The following is a 20,663-nucleotide window of genomic DNA, read 5'->3' as shown; positions in this document are numbered from 1 at the left end:
TAGTACAGTGTAGGATCTGCCCTGGTATGAGGCCATAAAACAGCGTAGGACTGCCCCGGTATGAGGCCATAGTACAGTATAAGACTGCCCCGGTATGAGGCCATAGTATAGTGTAGGACTGCCCCGGTATGAGGCCATAGTACAGTGTAGGACTGCCCCGGTATGAGGCCATAGTACAGTGTAGGACTGCCCCGGTATGAGGCCATAGTACAGTGTAGGACTGCCCGGTATGAGGCTATAGTACAGTGTAGGACTGCCCCGGTATAAGGCCATAGTACAGTGTAGGACTGCCCGGTATGAGGTCATAGTACAGTGTAGGACTGTCCCGGTATGAGGCCATAGTACAGTGTAGGTCTGCCCCGGTATGAGGCCATAGTACAGTGTAGGTCTGCCCCGGTATGAGGCCATAGTACAGTGTAGGACTGTCCGTGTATGAGGCCATAGTACAGTGTAGGATCTGCCCCGGTATGAGACCACCGTAACGTGGTGGGGCAGTTTATACCATTTTCAAGTGGTAACCAAGAGCCTCATTATTTTTTATGGCTGCTTTTAACTATTTTCACGTCTGTAATGGGTCTGTATCTTGCCATTGCGGTGAGCTGTTGCATTTTTCTGTGTTTTTTTGTGTTTGCAACTTCAGCCATAGCAACGTGCTTCTGCCTAGTGTGAATGGGGTTCTAGGAGAGCCGACCAAATTTGTCTTTTTTTAATATGTAATCACTGTATAGTGGTAGGAGTGTTATACGATAACTACTGAATGTACTGGGGCTCATAATGCAGTGTGGGGGCATTTTCAGGGCTTTATCCTGTCTTTGGCGCACCGATCCTGATAACACTGGGTTGGGGGGGGGGGGGGAGAGCGACAAAACTCCTTGTCCCGGCCTTGTCTCTCGGGAGGAGGGGGATGTGTCAGTCCCTGGGGAGGAGGGGGATGTGCCAAATCCGGGGATCAGGTGATGGGGAGCGGCAGGAACACTGGGGATCAGGTGATGGGGAGCAGCAGAGACACCGGGAATGAGGTGATGGGGAGCGGCAGGGACACCGGGGATCAGGTGATGGGGAGCGGCAGTGACACCGGGGATCAGGTGATGGAGAGTGGCAGAGACACCGGGGATCAGGTGATGGGGAGCGGCAGTGACACCGGGATCAGGTGATGGGGAGCGGCAGTGACACCGGGATCAGGTGATGGGGAGCGGCAGTGACACCGGGATCAGGTGATGGGGAGCGGCAGTGACACTGGGGATCAGGTGATGGGGAGCGGCAGGGACACCGGGATCAGGTGATGGGGAGCGGCAGTGACACCGGGGATCAGGTGATGGGGAGCAGCAGGGACACCGGGAATCAGGTGACGGGGAGCGGCAGTGACATCGGTGATCAGGTGATGGGGAGCGGCAGTGACACCGGGGATCAGGTGATGGGGAGCGACAGTGACACCGGGGATCAGGTGATGGGGAGCGGCAGTGACACCTGGGATCAGGTGATGGGGAGCGGCAGTGACACCGGGGATCAGGTGATGGGGAGGGGCAGTGACATCGGTGATCAGGTGATGGGGAGCGGCAGTGACACCGGGGATCAGGTGATGGGGAGCGACAGAGACATCGGTGATCAGGTGATGGGGAGCAGCAGAGACACCGGGGATCAGGTGATGGGGAGCGGCAGTGACACCGGGGATCAGGTTATGGCGAGCGGCAGTGACACCGGGGATCAGGTGATGGGGAGCGGCAGTGACACCGGGGATCAGGTGATGGGGAGCGGCAGTGACACCGGGGATCAGGTGATGGGGAGGGGCAGTGACATCGGTGATCAGGTGATGGGGAGCGGCAGTGACACCGGGGATCAGGTGATGGGGAGCGACAGAGACATCGGTGATCAGGTGATGGGGAGCAGCAGAGACACCGGGGATCAGGTGATGGGGAGCGGCAGTGACACCGGGGATCAGGTTATGGCGAGCGGCAGTGACACCGGGGATCAGGTGATGGGGAGCGGCAGTGACACCGGGGATCAGGTGATAGGGAGCGGCAGTGACACCGGGGATCAGGTGATGGGGAGCGGCAGTGACACCGGGGATCAGGTGATGGGGAGCGGCAGTGACACCGGGGATCAGGTGATGGGGAGCGGCAGTGACACCGGGGATCAGGTGATGGGGAGCGGCAGTGACAACGGGGATCAGGTGATGGGGAGCGGCAGTGACACCGGGGATCAGGTGATGGGGAGCGGCAGTGACACCGGAGATCAGGTGATGGGGAGCGGCAGTGACACCGGGGATGACAGGGAGCAGCAGTGACACCGGGGATCAGGTGATAGGGAGCAGCAGTGACACCGGGGATCAGGTGATAGGGAGCAGCAGTGACACCGGGGATCAGGTGATAGGGAGCAGCAGTGACACCGTGGATCACGTGATGGGGAGGCCCAGCCTTTGTCGCATCTTTGAAGAAATGAATGAAGTTGAAGCAATGTGACACAAGTGACAGAAGACGTAGTATAAACACGAGATTTTATTGAGTTTTTCTTCCCCTGAGGATTCCGTATGTTCCAACTTTAAGACATTGAAAATAGTCGGGGACAAAGGGGGAGGGTTCAGACCAAGAATGGGGCGACAGTATGGGGCCCCTTTCTGACCAGCGAAAGAAATAAATTACAGTTGTGTCTTTGATGAGTCGGGTTTACAAAATAAGACGTAATATACAGCGTAATAAGTTGGGGTTCAGCGCTGAGTATGAGAGCACCCCCCAGCGGGCTGATGTGGCTTCATTTACTCCTGGTCTTTGTCCTCTCCGTGGGTGATGACGTAGCAGATGTTCTTGTAGTCTACATTGCCAGCTACATCAGGGGGAAATGCTGTCCACATGTTCTTGATCTGGGGGTGAAAGAGAAGAAAGAATGAGTGAAGGTCGGACTCTTGGGATGCCAGACATATGAATATTGGCTGCAGGGGGTGCTCACCTCCTCTGGAGTGAATCTGTCACATTGTGTGGTCAGGAGCTCCTCGAGGCTAGGAGGAAACAGAGGAAATGTGAGGCCATGTGAGGGAAAAACATAAGATCCAAGGGCAGGGGTAATGGGGACGGAGGAAGGAGAAGACATGGGAACCCCAGGAGAAGGGCATAAGGAGCAAAGGATGGAGCACACATGAGGACCCTGGGAGAGGGACATCAGGAGCAAAGGAAGGAGAAGACATGGGGACCCTGGGAGAGGGACATCAGAAGCAAAGGAAGGAGAAGACATGGGGACCCTGGGAGAGGGACATCAGTAGCAAAGGAAGGAGAAGACATGGGGACCCTGGGAGAGGGAACATCAGAAGCAAAGGAAGGAGAAGACATGGGGACCCTGGGAGAGGGACATCAGAAGCAAAGGAAGGAGAAGACATGGGGACCCTGGGAGAGGGACATCAGGAGCAGAGGAAGGAGAAGACATGGGGACCCTGGGAGAGGGAACATCAGAAGCAAAGGAAGGAGAAGACATGGGGACCCCGGGAAGGGAACATCAGGAGCAAATGAAGGAGAAGACATGGGGTCCCTGGGAGAGGGAACATCAAGAGCAAATGAAGGGCAAAATATGAGGAGCCCGGGAAGGCACATGAGGAGCAAAGGAAGGAAAAAACATGAGGACCCCGGGAAGGGAACATCAGGAGCAGAGGAAGGAGAAAACATGAGGACCCTGGGAGAGGGAATATCAGGAGCAAAGGAAGGAGAAGACATAGGGGCCCTGGGAGAGAGGGACAACAGGGGCAGAGGAGGGAGAAGACAAGGTGACCCCAGGATTGGGACATAAGGGTCAGAGGAAGAAGAAGAAATGTGGACCTCAGAAGAGGGACAATAGGAGCAGAGAAAGTAAAAGGCACTGGAACAACAGGAACAGAGTAAGAAGAAGAAATGGGGACCCAAGTGAGGGACAACAGGAGCAAAGGAAGGAGAATACATGAGACCTGGGGGCTTAGGTAATGGAAGCAGAGGAAGAAGAAGAAATTGGAACCCTAAGAGAGGGACAACAGGAGCAGAGGGATGAGGAGACTTGGACACCCCTGGAGACAGACATCAGGGGCAGAGGAAGAAAAAGACAAAGGAAGGAGGAGACATGGAAACCCTGGGAGGGGGACATCAGGAGTAAAGAAAGGAGAACACATGGGGACCCCGGGAGAGGGACATCAGGAGCAGAGGAAGGAAAAGGCATATGAACCCTAGGAAGGGAACATCAGGATCAGGAAGAAAAAGACATGGGGACCCCAAGAGAGGGCCAACAGGATCAGAGGAATGAGAAGACTTGGAGACCCCAAGAGAGGGCCAACAGGATCAGAGGAATGAGAAGACTTGGAGACCCCAAGAGAGGGGCAACAGGATCAGAGGAATGAGAAGACTTGGAGACCCCAAGAGAGGGGCAACAGGATCAGAGGAATGAGAAGACTTGGAGACCCCAAGAGAGGGGCAACAGGATCAGAGGAATGAGAAGACTTGGAGACCCCAAGAGAGGGGCAACAGGATCAGAGGAATGAGAAGACTTGGAGACCCCAAGAGAGGGGCAACAGGATCAGAGGAATGAGAAGACTTGGAGACCCCAAGAGAGGGGCAACAGGATCAGAGGAATGAGAAGACTTGGAGACCCCAAGAGAGGGGCAACAGGATCAGAGGAATGAGAAGACTTGGAGACCCCAAGAGAGGGGCAACAGGATCAGAGGAATGAGAAGACTTGGAGACCCCAAGAGAGGGGCAACAGGATCAGAGGAATGAGAAGACTTGGAGACCCCAAGAGAGGGGCAACAGGATCAGAGGAATGAGAAGACTTGGAGACCCCAAGAGAGGGGCAACAGGATCAGAGGAAGAATACATGGAAACCCTGGAAGAGGGACTACAAGATCAGAAGAAGAAGAAGACAACATGGGGACCCTGGGGTAAAGACAACAGGAACAGAAGAAGAAAATGGTGGTGGTGGGGGGTGATAGGTTGATCACTACTTACAACTGCTTCTTGATGGACCCTTTACCCTCAGGATCAAGCACCTTAAATGCCCCAGTGATCACGTCCTCTGGATCAGCACCTGCAGAAGGACATTATGTCAGAAGAGTCATCAAACCTGAGCCCAGTTACCAGTCATTGTGTTCATACTAGATAATGGTCCCATTAGTAGGTCCTCTGCCCTATATGTATGATGTATAGGGTCCTCTGCCCTATATGTATGATGTATAGGGTCCTCTGCCCTATATGTATGATGTATAGGATGCTCTGTCCCGTATGTATGATGCATAGGATGCTCTGTCCTGTGTGTATGATGTATAGGATGCTCTGTCCCGTATGTATGATATACTAGGTTCCCTGCCATTATGTATGATGTATAGGATGCTCTGTCCCGTATGTATGATGTATAGGATGCTCTGTCCCGTATGTATGATGTATAGGATGCTCTGTCCCGTATGTATGATATACTAGGTTCCCTGCCATTATGTATGATGTATAGGATGCTCTGTCCCGTATGTATGATATACTAGGTTCCCTGCCATTATGTATGATGTATAGGATGCTCTGTCCCGTATGTATGATATACTAGGTTCCCTGCCATTATGTATGATGTATAGGATGCTCTGTCCCGTATGTATGATATACTAGGTTCCCTGCCATTATGTATGATGTATAGGATGCTCTGTCCCGTATGTATGATATACTAGGTTCCCTGCCATTATGTATGATGTATAGGATGCTCTGTCCCGTATGTATGATATACTAGGTTCCCTGCCATTATGTATGATGTATAGGATGCTCTGTCCCGTATGTATGATATACTAGGTTCCCTGCCATTATGTATGATGTATAGGATGCTCTGTCCCGTATGTATGATATACTAGGTTCCCTGCCATTATGTATGATGTATAGGATGCTCTGTCCCGTATGTATGATATACTAGGTTCCCTGCCATTATGTATGATGTATAGGATGCTCTGTCCCGTATGTATGATATACTAGGTTCCCTGCCATTATGTATTATGTATAGGATGCTCTGTCCCGTATGTATGATATACTAGGTTCCCTGCCATTATGTATGATGTATAGGATGCTCTGTCCCGTATGTATGATGCATAGGATGCTCTGTCCTGTGTGTATGATGTATAGGATGCTCTGTCCCGTATGTATGATATACTAGGTTCCCTGCCATTATGTATGATGTATAGGATGCTCTGGCCCATAAATCCCTCTGCTTTTCTATAAATCTCTTACCCTTGAGCTTCTCGCCGAACATGGTAAGGAAGACGGTGAAGTTGATGGGTCCAGAGGCCTCCTTGACCATCTCATCGAGTTCCTCATTCTTCACGTTCAGGCGGCCTGTGGGGGGCAGCAACAAGGGTCATAAAGGAAGAGGTGAGAGCCCCCCACAAACATATAACCACCATTGAGAGAGATCTGCTATAGGATGGGGCCATTATAGGACCAGGATATATGGACCCCCATGTCACCAGAGGGGCCAAGATAATGCTGGGGCTTCATCATGTTCAGGAGGAGGGGTTATGGGGGTCTCCTGAGATGCTGTATTCAGGGGGGGGAGAGGGTTATGGGGGTCTCCTGAGATGCTGTATTCGGGAGGAGGGGTTATGGGGGTCTCCTGAGATGCTGTATTCAGGGGGAGGAGAGGGTTATGGGGGTCTCCTGAGATGCTGTATTCAGGGGGGGGAGAGGGTTATGGGGGTCTCCTGAGATGCTGTATTCGGGAGGAGGGGTTATGGGGGTCTCCTGAGATGCTGTATTCAGGGGGAGGAGGGGTTATGGGGGTCTCCTGAGATGCTGTATTCAGGGAGGGGGGGTTATGGGGGTCTCCTGAGATGCTGTATTCAGGGGGAGGAGGGGTTATGGGGGTCTCCTGAGATGCTGTATTCGGGAGGAGGGGGTTATGGGGGTCTCCTGGGATGCTGTATTCGGGAGGAGGGGTTATGGGGGTCTCCTGAGATGCTGTATTCGGGAGGAGGGGGTTATGGGGGTCTCCTGAGATGCTGTATTCAGGGGGAGGAGGGGTATGGGGGTCTCCTGAGATGCTGTATTCGGGAGGAGGGGGTTATGGGGGTCTCCTGAGATGCTGTATTCGGGAGGAGGGGGTTATGGGGGTCTCCTGAGATGCTGTATTCGGGAGGAGGGGGTTATGGGGGTCTCCTGAGATGCTGTATTTGGGGGGAGGAGGGGTATGGGGGTCTCCTGAGATGCTGTATTCGGGAGGGGGGGTTATGGGGGTCTCCTGAGATGCTGTATTTGGGGGGGGGGGTTATGGGGGTCTCCTGAGATGCTGTATTTGGGGGGAGGAGGGGTATGGGGGTCTCCTGAGATGCTGTATTTGGGGGGAGGAGGGGTATGGGGGTCTCCTGAGATGCTGTATTTGGGAGGAGGGGGTTATGGGGGTCTCCTGAGATGCTGTATTTGGGGGGGGGGGGTTATGGGGGTCTCCTGAGATGCTGTATTTGGGAGGAGGGGGTTATGGGGGGTCTCCTGAGATGCTGTATTCGGGGGGGGGGGGGTATGGGGGTCTCCTGAGATGCTGTATTTGGGGGGGGGGGGTTATGGGGGTCTCCTGAGATGCTGTATTTGGGAGGAGGGGGTTATGGGGGGTCTCCTGAGATGCTGTATTCGGGGGGGGGGGGGGTATGGGGGTCTCCTGAGATGCTGTATTCGGGGGGGGGGGGTATGGGGGTCTCCTGAGATGCTGTATTCGGGGGGGGGGGGGGGGTTATGGGGGTCTCCTGAGATGCTGTATTCAGGAGGAGGGGGGGGGGGTATGGGGGTCTCCTGAGATGCTGTATTCAGGGGGGGGGTTATGGGGGTCTCCTGAGATGCTGTATTCAGGGGGGGGGGTATGGGGGTCTCCTGAGATGCTGTATTCGGGGGGGGGGGGGGTATGGGGGTCTCCTGAGATGCTGTATTCAGGGGGGGGGGGGTATGGGGGTCTATTCAGGGGCTGCACTCACCCATAGCTGCAAAAGTGTCTCTCAGATCCTCCTTGTCGATGATTCCATCTCTGTTCTGATCAATTACTGTAAATGCCTGAGGAGAAAGTAGAGATTTACCCCGGGGACACAGAGGGGGCAGGGAGGGCCCCAGTATTCACAGCGTCTATCAGTGCTGGATGCCCCTCTCCCACAGTCCCCAGCATGACATGGCTGATACCAGGGGACAGTAGCAGGAGGTCTCAGCCCTATGGGTGTAGTTGCCTCTATATTTAACTCCCCCTCCCCCATTACACACCTGTCCCCCTTGTCATGGTCATGTGACATGTCAGGATGCCTACACCCCCGCCCACCAATCACTCGAGGGTCTTCTTACATATTGGACCACACAGGACATTTCTCTTCAGCTATCTGGGACCTTTGTGTTACACGTTTTCCACCAAGAGACGGAGAAGCTTAAAGACGGGAGTCGCCAGATCTAATACCACTCGTCCTGTTTCTATAGCGCCACCTGCCTGCCTGTCAGAGAAGGTCTCCATTGTCCATTACAGGCCGACCCACTGCAGGATGACCCACCGCCTGAGTGCAGGATGACCCACCGCCTGAGTGTAAGAAGAGCACCGCCTGACTATAGGGTGACCCACCGCCTGAGTGTGAGGAGCGCACCGCCTGACTATAGGGTGACCCACCGCCTGACTATAGGGTGACCCACCGGCTGACTATAGGGTGACCCACTGCCTGACTATAGGGTGACCCACCGCCTGAGTGTGAGGAGCCCACCGCCTGACTATAGGGTGACCCACCGCCTGACTATAGGGTGACCCACCGCCTGAGTGTGAGGAGCCCACCGCCTGACTATAGGGTGACCCACTGCCTGACTATAGGGTGACCCACTGCCTGACTATAGGGTGACCCACCGCCTGAGTGTGAGGAGCCCACCGCCTGACTATAGGGTGACCCACTGCCTGACTACAGGGTGACCCACTGCCTGACTACAGGGTGACCCACCGCCTGACTATAGGGTGACCCACTGCCTGACTACAGGGTGACCCACCGCCTGACTACAGGGTGACCCACCACCTGACTACAGGGTGACCCACCGCCTGACTATAGGGTGACCCACCGCCTGACTACAGGGTGACCCACCGCCTGAGTGTGAGGAGCCCACCGCCTCAGTACAGGGCACTCACCTCCTTAAACTCCTGGATCTGGGTTTGGTCAAACATGGACAAGACGTTGGAGGAGCCTCCTTCTGCTGCCTTTCTCTTGGCCTTCTTTGCTGGTGCCTGTGGGAGAAGAAAGAGTGAGTGGGTGCAGCACCAGGGACACTCTGGACCTCCACACATCACTCACTGCAGCAGATTGGGGGGTCACCGAAACTGGATATTCTGGGGGTCTACAGGCACAGGTCTGAGGGTTCAGAGGGGTCCACAGACACAAATGTGGGGATCAGAGGGGTCTACAGACACAGGTCTGAGGGGTCTACAGGCAGGTGTGGGGATCAAAGGGGTCTACAGACACAGGTGTGGGGTCAGAGGGGTCTACAGGCAGGTGTGGGGATCAAAGGGGTCTACAGACACAGGTGTGGGGTCAGAGGGGTCTACAGGCAGGTGTGGGGATCAAAGGGGTCTACAGACACAGGTGTGGGGATCAGAGGGGGGGTCTACAGACAGGCCTGGGTATCAGAGGGGTCTACAGACAGGTCTGGGGGTTCAGAGGGGTCTACAGACACAGGTCTGGGGGTTCAGAGGGGTCTACAGACAGGTCTGAGGGTTCAGAGGGGTCTACAGACAGGTCTGGGGGTTCAGAGGGGTCTACAGACAGGTCTGGGGGTTCAGAGGGGTCTACAGACAGGTCTGGGGGTTCAGAGGGGTCTACAGACAGGTCTGGGGGTTCAGAGGGGTCTACAGACACAGGTCTGGGGGTTCAGAGGGGTCTACAGACAGGTCTGAGGGTTCAGAGGGGTCTACAGACAGGTCTGGGGGTTCAGAGGGGTCTACAGACAGGTCTGGGGGTTCAGAGGGGTCTACAGACACAGGTATGGGGGTTCAGAGGGGTCTACAGACACAGGTCTGGTGGTTCAGAGGGGTCTACAGACACAGGTCTGGGGGTTCAGGGGTAAGTACCCCCTATGGTGTTGGGTGGGCATCCATGATGGTCACTCTTTGCAGTAACAGAATTGGGGTATCAGTGGGTGACATCATCTGTAGAGAAGGGCAACAGTGGTATAGAGTGGGGGTCCATGAGGGTGGATTTGGGGGGTCCTGGTTGTAGAAGGAAAACCCTGGGCTCTTCTTCATCCTGGTGGTCGATCCCCAAGTCCAGTGAATAATCCAGGGCCCCGGGCTGGGGCTGAGGAGCCACACGTCCACTTACCATGTCCTCGGCTGAGCTTGGTGCTTGTCCTGGTCAGAAGGAGTGAGTGACATGGAGAGAAGCCCCCGGGAGGCATTATATACCCCGCGCCTCCAAGACGCTGATACTAACTATAGCCCCATCCTCAACTAAGGAGCCCAGGAGGAGGAGGAGGAGGAGGAGGAGGAAAATAGTGCGACCAAAATAGCCGAGGAGACTCAAGGCGTCTTCTGCTCCTTTCTTGGACACATGAGGAGAAAGAGCAACAGCTGCAAAGGGGGTAGGGGGGAGATGAGGGGCCGAGAGAGGGGGAGGGGGCCCCCAAATAATGGCTCCAGCCATTCCTACTAATACAGCTATACAGGCCCAGGAGATGCCAGACATCTATATCCATCTATATCCACCTGTATCCATCTATATCCACTTATATCCATCTGTATCCATCTATATCCACTTATATCCATCTGTATCCATCTATATCCACTTATATCCATCTGTATCCATCTATATCCACTTATATCCATCTATATCCATCTGTATCCACTTATATCCATCTGTATCCACTTATATCCATCTATATCCATCTATATCCATCTGTATCCACTTATATCCATCTGTATCCACTTATATCCATCTGTATCCATCTATATCCACTTATATCCATCTGTATCCATCTATATCCACTTATATCCATCTATATCCATCTGTATCCACTTATATCCATCTATATCCACTTATATCCATCTATATCCATCTGTATCCACCTATATCCATCTATATCCACTTATATCCATCTATATCCACTTATATCCATCTGTATCCACTTATATCCATCTATATCCACCTATATCCATCTGTATCCATCTATATCCACCTATATCCATCTATATCCACCTGTATCCATCTATATCCATCTGTATCCACTTATATCCATCTATATCCACTTATATCCATCTATATCCATCTGTATCCATCTATATCCACTTATATCCATTTATATCCACCTATATCCATCTATATTGTCTATATCCATCTATATCCACTTATATCCATCTATATCCACTTATATCCATCTGTATCCATCTATATCCACTTATATCCATCTATATCCACTTATATCCATCTGTATCCATCTATATCCATCTATATCCACTTATATCCATCTGTATCCATCTGTATCCATCTATATCCATCTATATCCATCTGTATCCACCTATATCCATCTATATCCACTTATATCCATCTATATCCACTTATATCCATCTATATCCATCTATATCCATCTATATCCACTTATATCCATCTGTATCCATCTATATCCACCTATATCCATCTGTATCCACTTATATCCATCTGTATCCACTTATATCCATCTATATCCATCTGTATCCATCTATATCCACTTATATCCATCTATATCCACTTATATCCATCTGTATCCATCTATATCCACTTATATCCATCTATTCCCATCTATATCCACTTATATCCACCTATATCCATTTATATCCACCTATATCCATCTATATTGTCTATATCCATCTATATCCATCTATATCCACTTATATCCACCTATATCCATCTATATCCACTTATATCCATCTATATCCACTTATATCCATCTGTATCCATCTATATCCACCTATATCCATCTGTATCCACTTATATCCATCTATATCCATCTATATCCACCTGTATCCATCTATATCCACTTATATCCATCTATATCCATCTATATCCACCTATGCCCATCTGTATCCATTTATATCCACCTATATCCATTTATATCCACCTATATCCATCTATTCCCATCTATATCCATTTATATCCACCTATATCCATCTATATCCATTTATATCCACCTATATCCATCTATATTGTCTATATCCATCTATATCCATCTATATCCATCTATACACTGATGAAGGTGTCCGTGTACTGTGAAATGCATAGGGTAATTTCTGGCTTGCACTAGGACCCAGACCTAAGGAGAGGGACGTCACACAGGATCCCACTTTTGCCTCAGAAAACTGGACTGTGTGACTTGTGTGCAGTGCGAGCGGCCGGAGCGGGCGCGTCTCCTCTGCATATAAGCTGGATGTGGACTGCGGCTGAACTCCATTGATATCAGCATCTGGGCAAGTCTTCTATTCACCTATATACCTATATACAGGGATTTGTCATCTATATTATCTTGACCTCCTTATTCTGACTGACCCACTAATAGTCTGCGCTGGGGGCATCTATAGGGTTAGATTATATACAGACAATCATAGCAGGTGTAAGCGGCAATAGGCTGCAGTATGTAGTATGGCTGCAATGCCGCCTGGACGTTCTTTCACAGGAGCCATAGAGAGGGTGGTGGCTGCTCCCACACTCCAGCTCCAGGTTGTGATGGGGCCTATGTAGGCTGGGAGGATCAGCTGAGAGGTGTATGTCTGTGTATATCCAGTCTCAGAGATAGCAGCTGCGGAGGAGGAGCTGTCTGTGTGGCCGTGTATGTGTGTGTGTGTGTGTGTTGCTGTGTGGCTGTGTATGTGTGTGTGGCTGTGTGTGTGTGTGTGTGTGTGTGTGTGTGTTGCTGTGTATGTGTGTGTGGCTGTGTATCTGTGTGGCTGTGTATGTGTGTGTGGCTGTGTGTGTGTGGCTGTGTGTGTATGTGTGTGTGGGGGGGCTGTGTGTGTGGCTGTGTGTGTGTGTGGCTGTGTATATGTGTGTGTGGCTGTGTATCTGTGTGGCTGTGTATATGTGTGTGTGGCTGTGTGTGTGTGGCTGTGTGTGTATGTGTGTATGTGTGGGGGGGGGGCTGTGTGTGTGGCTGTGTATCTGTGTGGCTGTGTATGTGTGTGTGGCTGTGTGTGTGTGTGTGGCTGTGTGTGTGTGTGTATGTGTGTGGGGGGGCTGTGTGTGTGGCTGTGTGTGTGTGTGTGTGTGTATGTGTGTGTGTGTATGTGTGTGTGGCTGTGTGTGTGTGTGTGGCTGTGTGTGTGTGTGTATGTGTGTGTGTGTATGTGTGTGTGGCTGTGTATGTGTGTGTGGCTGTGTATCTGTGTGGCTGTGTGTGTATGTGTGTGGGGGGGGGGCTGTGTGTGTGGCTGTGTATGTGTGTATGTGTGTGGCTGTGTATATGTGTGGGTGTGTGGCTGTGTGTGTGGGGGGGGGGGTGTGGCTGTGTATGTGTGGGTGTGTGGCTGTGTATATGTGGGTGTGTGTGTGGCTGTGTATATGTGTGTGTGTGGGTGTGTGTGTGGGTGTGTGGCTGTGTATATGTGTGGGTGTGGCTGTGTGTGTGTGGGGTGTGTGGCTGTGTATATGTGTGGGTGTGTGGCTGTGTGTGTGTGTGTGGGGGTGTGGCTGTGTATGTGTGTGTGTGTGTGTGTGTGTGGCTGTGTATATGTGTGGGTGTGTGGCTGTGTATATGTGTGTGTGTGTGTGTGGCTGTGTATATGTGTGGGTGTGTGGCTGTGTGTGTGTGTGGGGGGGGTGTGGCTGTGTATATGTGTGGGTGTGTGGCTGTATGTGTGTGGCTGTGTATATGTGTGTGTGGGGTGTGTGGCTGTGTATTTGTGTGGGTGTGTGGCTGTGTATATGTGTGTGTGTGTGTGTGTGGCTGTGTATATGTGTGGGTGTGTGGCTGTGTGTGTGTGGGGGTGTGTGGCTGTGTATATGTGTGGGTGTGTGGCTGTATGTGTGTGGCTGTGTATATGTGTGTGTATGTGTGTGTGTGTGTGTGGCTGTGTATATGTGTGGCTGTGTGTGTGTGGGGGTGTGTGGCTGTGTATTTGTGTGGGTGTGTGGCTGTGTGTGTGTGTGGGGGGGGGTGTGGCTGTGTATATGTGTGTGTGTGTGTGTGTGGCTGTGTATATGTGTGGCTGTGTGTGTGTGTGTGTGTGTGTGTGGCTGTGTGTGTGTGGGGGTGTGTGGCTGTGTATTTGTGTGGGTGTGTGGCTGTGTGTGTGTGTGGGGGGGTGTGGCTGTGTATATGTGTGGCTGTGTGTGTGTGGGGGTGTGTGGCTGTGTATTTGTGTGGGTGTGTGGCTGTGTGTGTGTGTGGGGGGGTGTGTGGCTGTGTATATGTGTGTGTGTGTGTGTGTGTGGCTGTGTATATGTGTGGCTGTGTGTGTGTGTGTGTGTGTGTGTGTGGCTGTGTGTGTGTGGGGGTGTGTGGCTGTGTATTTGTGTGGGTGTGTGGCTGTGTGTGTGTGTGGGGGTGTGTGGCTGTGTATATGTGTGTGTGTGTGTGTGTGTGTGTGTGTGTGTGGCTGTGTATATGTGTGGCTGTGTGTGTGTGTGTGGGGGGGGTGGCTGTGTATATGTGTGGGCGTGTGTGTGTGTGTGTGTGTGGCTGTGTGTGTGTGGGGGGGGGGCTGTGTATATGTGTGTGTGTGTGTGTGTGTGTGTGTGTGTGGGGGGGTGTGTGGCTGTGTATATGTGTGGGTGTGTGGCTGTGTGTGTGTGGGTGTGTGTGTGTGGCTGTGTGTGTGTGTGGGGGGGGGGGTTGTGGCTGTGTATATGTGTGTGTATGTGTGTGTGTGTGTGTGGCTGTGTGTGTGTGGGGGGGTGTGGCTGTGTATATGTGTGTGTATGTGTTTGTGTGTGTGTATATGTGTGTCTGTGTGTGTGGCTGTGTATATGTGTGGCTGTGTGTGTGTGGGTGTGTGTGTGTGTGTGTGGCTGTGTGTGTGTGGGGGGGGGGGGTTGTGGCTGTGTATATGTGTGTGTATGTGTGTGTGTGTGTGTGTGTGGCTGTGTGTGTGTGGGGGGGTGTGGCTGTGTATATGTGTGTGTATGTGTGTGTGTGGCTGTGTGTGTGTGGGGGTGTGTGGCTGTGTATATGTGTGTGTGTATGTGTGGCTGTGTGTGTGTGTGTGTCTGTGGCTGCTGTGGCTGTGTGAGTGAGTGTGTATGTGTGTGTGTGGCTGTGTATGTGTGTGTGTGGCTGTGTATGTGTGTGTGTGGCTGTGTGTGTGTGGGGGGGTGGCTGTGTATATGTGTGGGTGTGTGTGTGTGGGGGTGTGTGGCTGTGTATATGTGTGGGTGTGTGGCTGTGTGTGTGTGGGGGTGTGTGGCTGTGTGTGTGTGTGGGGGTGTGTGGCTGTGTTTGTGTGTGTGTGTGTATGTGTGTCTGTGTGTGTGTCTGTGTGTGTTTTGTAGCTGCCAATGACTGTTTTCACGGACGCTGCTCCATACCTGGGTGTTGGCTGAAGAAAGCTGTAGGTTTTGTTTTCTGTTGTGGACAATAAACCACTTATTTCTCTTTCTGCTGCTGATCTCCTATTACAGACGCTTCTCAGACTGATCCCCACAGATTGGCGCTTCGGATGCGGCAGATCCCGGCTAGTGGATCGTATGTCCTGGGTTATGGCTGCAGCCCAGATACAGACCCAGGCAGAGACTATGGAGGACGTTATCACACAACTGGTGCAGGCCGATATCCGGCAGCAACAAGGCCGTGCTGAAGCTCTACGAGTCCAGACTAACCGGCTCCAGGCAGATGGCTATAATAAAAGGAGACCCCACCTCCACCCAGCATGGAGCACGGTCAGCGAGCCTGAAAATCGGTATGAGAGACCCTGCTAAAGATGACTCCAGAAGATGAGGTGGAAGCCTTCCTTACCGTTTTTAGCGGGTCGCTGACCAGGAAAAGCTGCCAAGTGAGCAATGGGCTGAAGTGTTAGCTCCGTTCCTCACAGGCGAGCCCCAGAAGGGTTGTTATGGCTGGTCTTTACAGGATGCCAGGGGGTACGGTAAGCTGAAAGCCGAGATCCTGGCACGTTTGGGCGTTACCGTTGCTGTCCGGGCTCAGAGAGTGCACCACTGGGGGTACAAAAGGAACAAGCCCCCAAGATCCCAAATGTTTGACCTCCTGCACCTTGTGCAAAAGTGGCTGCAGCCGGATGATGAACGGGTGGTGATGGACCGGTTGGTGCTGCCCTCTCCAAGCCGGTGCAGTGCTGGGCTGCCCAGGGAAATCCCCAGGAGCGGATGACTTAGTGGGCTTGGTGGAGAGATATCATGCTGATGAGACCTCTCTGGCTGACCCAGGACCCCTTCCCTCTCTGTACTGGCGTACTCGGGGTGCAAGCCAAAGGAAGGGTTCTCAAACCCCATGTGATGGACGTTCCAAGGTGAAGAGTATGTAAGAGAGTCAACTAGACAAACCCTTGGAGAGATCATCTGCTGGAGATGCCAGGCCCCTGGTCACATCACGGCTCAGAAGCCATGGACTGTTCCGTGGGGAGGCGGACTTCCATGTTTGCCCATCTGGGCTGCAGTGCCATTCCACATGCCATAAAGGACTGCCCCTTTGTACAATTAGGGTAAATGGCATCCCTGTCACTGGACTCCTGGGCCCGGGAAGCTTGGTCACCCTTCTGACAGCCCATGTCCCTCATAAGTTAATCCCCGGGAAAACCTTGGGGGTCACTTGTATTCATGGGGATACCAAGCTGTACCCCATGGCCAAAGTCATCCTAAAAACAGATGGCAGTACAGTGTCACACCCTGTGGGAATCGTGCAGGGACTGATGCACAAGATGATCCTCTGGGGTCTGTGGGAAAGTGTGGTACTGCAAAAAGGTCCCAGGTACCAAGACAGCCCGAGGAACACTGGTCATGATGTAGTCCCTGAATTCCCTGGAAGGGGACGGGGAGGAGGATTTGACCCTTGAGGAGGTCCCAGACCTAGAGGTGTCCCAAGGAGACTTTGGGACTGCCCAAATACAGGATGAAACCCTAAAAGGTGCCTTTAATACAATAGTGGTACTTAATGGGGTACCCCAAGAGCTAGGGGCAGATGAAAGGTTTCCCCACTTTGCAATGAATGGGAACTTACTGTACCGGGTAACCAAAATCCGTGAGGAAGTGGTGGAAAAACTTCTAGTCCCTGTCCTTGATTATGCCACCAGGTACCCAGAGCCAGTGCCCCTAAGAAATCCCTCCTCCAAAGTCCTTGCGTAGAGAGTTATGGCAAAATCACCCACGAACGGACGGCCAAGTGGAGCGTTTCAACGAAACCTTAAAGGCCGTGTTAAATAAAGTGGTTGAGAAGGACGGCCGGGACTGGGACTACCTGTTACCCAGTCTTCTGTTTGCCATCAGAGAGGTCCCCCAAGCTTCTGCAGGTTTCTAACCCTTTGAGTTGCTGTATGGCGGACCCCCCCGAGGCCTGTTAGATATAGCGAGAGAGACCTGGGAGAGTGAAGTCACGACCCATCAAAGCGTCATTGAGCAAGTGGCCCAACTACAAGATGGGATAGCTCAGGTACTTCCCATGGCCAGAGAACACCTCCTACAGGCACAAGCTAGAGTATAGACCGTATTTTCAGCGTATACGACGACCCCCCAACTTCTCCAGTTACATGATAGAGTTTGGGATATACTCTCCATATAAGACTACCCCTCCTCCAACCCACACCAAATAAAAAGGAATACAAATTCTCAGACAGCAGTGAGATCTGAGAGGCAGAGAAGTAGGGACAGTAATACTGGTAGGATACAATGGGGGGACAGACGGGTGATAGAGGGGGGGGGGGGGTTCTGGGCATAGTGCCTCTCTCTCCTATTTCTTTTTTCTATACCCCGGACACCCTTCATACATGGCCGCATACAGTGGGGGTGTGGGCATTTTTGAGTCCCCCCCCACTGTATGCGGCGGCTGCAGATTCTCCAGTCCGGTTCCAACGTTTTTCAGCACCCGTCCTATAAAACGACTCCCGGCGTATAAGACGACCCCTGACTTCTGAGAAGATTTTTCTGGGTTAAAAAGTCGTCTTATACGCAGAAAAATACTGTATAGTTCAGCCAGGGTGAGACAGTTCAGTCCAGGGGAGCGGGTTCTTGTACTAGTACCACGGTAGAAAGCGAGTTCCTGGCGAAGTGGGAGGGGCCATATGAGATAGTTGAGAAGCTGGGAGAAGTCAACTATCAGGTACACCAGCCAGGTAGGAGGAAACCAGGTACAAGGGTACATTGCATGTTTGCTGAGGTGCCCAGAACCCCGGCTTTGGACAGAGGGGGGTATGTAAGAAGGTGCAAGGCAACCCCATAGACAGCAGCCTGGCCCGGGACGTTCTTTCACAGGAGCCATAGAGAGGGTGGTGGCTGCTCCCACACTCCAGCTCCAGGTTGTGGTGGGGCCTATGTAGGCTGGGAGGATCAGCTGAGAGGTGTATGTGCCTCCAGTCTCAGAGATATTGGCTGCATAGGAGGAGCTGTGTGTGTGTGTGTGAGTGTGTGTAGATGTGTGTGTCTGCCTGTGTGCAAGAGTGTGTAGCTGTGTCTGTGTGCGTGAGTGAGTGTGTGTAGATGTGTGTGTCTGTCTGTGTGCGAGAGTGTGTGGCTGTGTGCGTGAGTAAGTGTGTGTCTGTGTGTGTCTGTCTGTGTAGATGTGTGTGCTTTGTATGTGTTGTGTGTGTGTGGCTGTGTGAGTGAGTGTGTGTAGCCGTGTGGGGCCGTGTATGTGTTTGTGTGTCTGTGTCTGTGAGTGTGTGTAGCTGTGTATGTGTTTGTGTGTGTGGCTGTGTATGTGTTTGTGTGTAGCTGTGTATGTGAGTGTGTGTAGCCGTGTGGGGCCGTGTATGTGTTTCTGTGTCTGTGAGTGTGTGTAGCTGTGTATGTGTTTGTGTGTTTGTGTGTGTGGCTGTGTTTGTGTGTGTGTCTCTGTCTGTGTGCAGATGTGTGTGTCTGTCTGTGTCTGTCTGTGTGCGTGAGTGTGTGGCTGTGTGCGTGTCTGTGTGCGTGAGTAAGTGTGTGTAGCTGTGTGTGGATGTCTGTGTGTGGATGTCTGTGTGTGTGTCTGTGTGTGTCTGTCTGTGTAGATGTGTGTGCTTTGTATGTGTTGTGTGTGTGTGTTGCTGTGTGTGTGTGTGTGCTGAGGCCACAGGAGACTTCCAGGAGCTGTTTGGTGTCTGACAGCGCCTATCCGGGTTAGTGCCCTATGTGAACCAATTGAGCACTTTTGCAGCTGCCAATGACTGTTTTCCATTCCTGGGTCTTCGCTTACATGGAACGATAATTCGCCCGATCGTAAAATTAACGATGTTGGAGTAACGTTTTTTTGGTCATAACGATCAGCGTTTAGACGGTACAATATATTGTGTGGAAATTCGTTTTGCGATCGCTTTAAACCTATCTCACACATTGGTTAAATCGCGAACGACTGTTCACACGGAACGATCTGCAAATTTTTTGCGAACGATCAACGACGATTTGAGAACTTGTGGAAAGATCAAAATGAACGATTTCTCGCTCGTCGTTTGATCGTTCGCTGCGTTTACACGTACGATTATCGTTCGAATTTGATCGTTATCGTGTGAATGCGCACGATAATCATTCCGTGTAAACGCAGCGTTAGTTTGGACAATAAAGCTCTTATTCTTCTTTAAACCTCCTGCTGCTGGTCTCATATTACAGACGTCTTCTCAGACTGATCCCCACACCATCTATATCCACCTATATCCATCTATATCCACCTATATCCATCTGTATCCATCTGTATCCATCTATATCCATCTGTATCCATCTATATCCACCTATATCCATCTATATCCATCTGTATCCATCTGTATCCACCTATATCCACCTATATCCATCTGTATCCATCTGTATCCACCTATATCCATCTGTATCCATCTATATCCATCTGTATCCATCTGTATCCACTTATATCCATCTATATCCATCTGTATCCATCTGTATCCACCTATATCCATCTGTATCCATCTGTATCCACCTATATCCATCTGTATCCATCTGTATCCACCTATATCCACCTATATCCATCTGTATCCACTTATATCCATCTGTATCCACTTATATCCATCTATATCCATCTGTATCCACCTATATCCATCTGTATCCACCTATATCCATCTGTATCCATCTGTATCCATCTATATCCACCTATATCCATCTATATCCATCTGTATCCATCTGTATCCACCTATATCCACCTATATCCATCTGTATCCACTTATATCCATCTGTATCCACTTATATCCATCTATATCCATCTGTATCCACCTATATCCATCTGTATCCACCTATATCCATCTGTATCCATCTGTATCCATCTATATCCACCTATATCCATCTGTATCCATCTATATCCACCTATATCCATCTGTATCCATCTATATCCACCTATATCCATCTGTATCCATCTATATCCACCTATATCCATTTGTATCCATCTGTATCCATCTGTATCCATCTGTATCCATCTATATCCATCTGTATCCATCTATATCCACCTATATCCATCTGTATCCATCTGTATCCACCTATATCCACCTATATCCATCTGTATCCATCTGTATCCACCTATATCCATCTGTATCCATCTGTATCCACCTATATCCATCTGTATCCATCTATATCCACCTATATCCATCTG

At 51.3% G+C, this 20,663-nt stretch overlaps 2 protein-coding genes across 2 annotated transcripts; one reads left to right on the top strand and one right to left on the bottom strand.

Moving 5' to 3' along the window:
• Positions 1-1,282: 1,282 nt before the first annotated feature.
• Positions 1,283-2,284, top strand: LOC138801948 (uncharacterized). Its single transcript, XM_069985044.1, has one exon. It carries the CDS (start codon positions 1,283-1,285, stop codon positions 2,282-2,284), a length of 1,002 nt encoding a protein of 333 aa, XP_069841145.1.
• A 193-nt stretch (positions 2,285-2,477) lies between these two features.
• MYL11 (myosin light chain 11) lies at positions 2,478-10,364 on the bottom strand. Its single transcript, XM_069982420.1, is given in 8 exon segments — positions 2,478-2,857; positions 2,944-2,992; positions 4,953-5,031; positions 6,204-6,308; positions 7,934-8,009; positions 9,103-9,198; positions 10,289-10,318; positions 10,320-10,364. Coding segments are annotated over 8 exon segments (585 nt in total). The 3' UTR covers positions 2,478-2,752.
• Positions 10,365-20,663: the final 10,299 nt, after the last annotated feature.

This window comes from Dendropsophus ebraccatus, chromosome 9 (assembly GCF_027789765.1).
Source record: "Dendropsophus ebraccatus isolate aDenEbr1 chromosome 9, aDenEbr1.pat, whole genome shotgun sequence".
NCBI lineage: Eukaryota > Metazoa > Chordata > Amphibia > Anura > Hylidae > Dendropsophus > Dendropsophus ebraccatus.
This window is presented reverse-complemented; position numbering and strand designations above follow the sequence as displayed.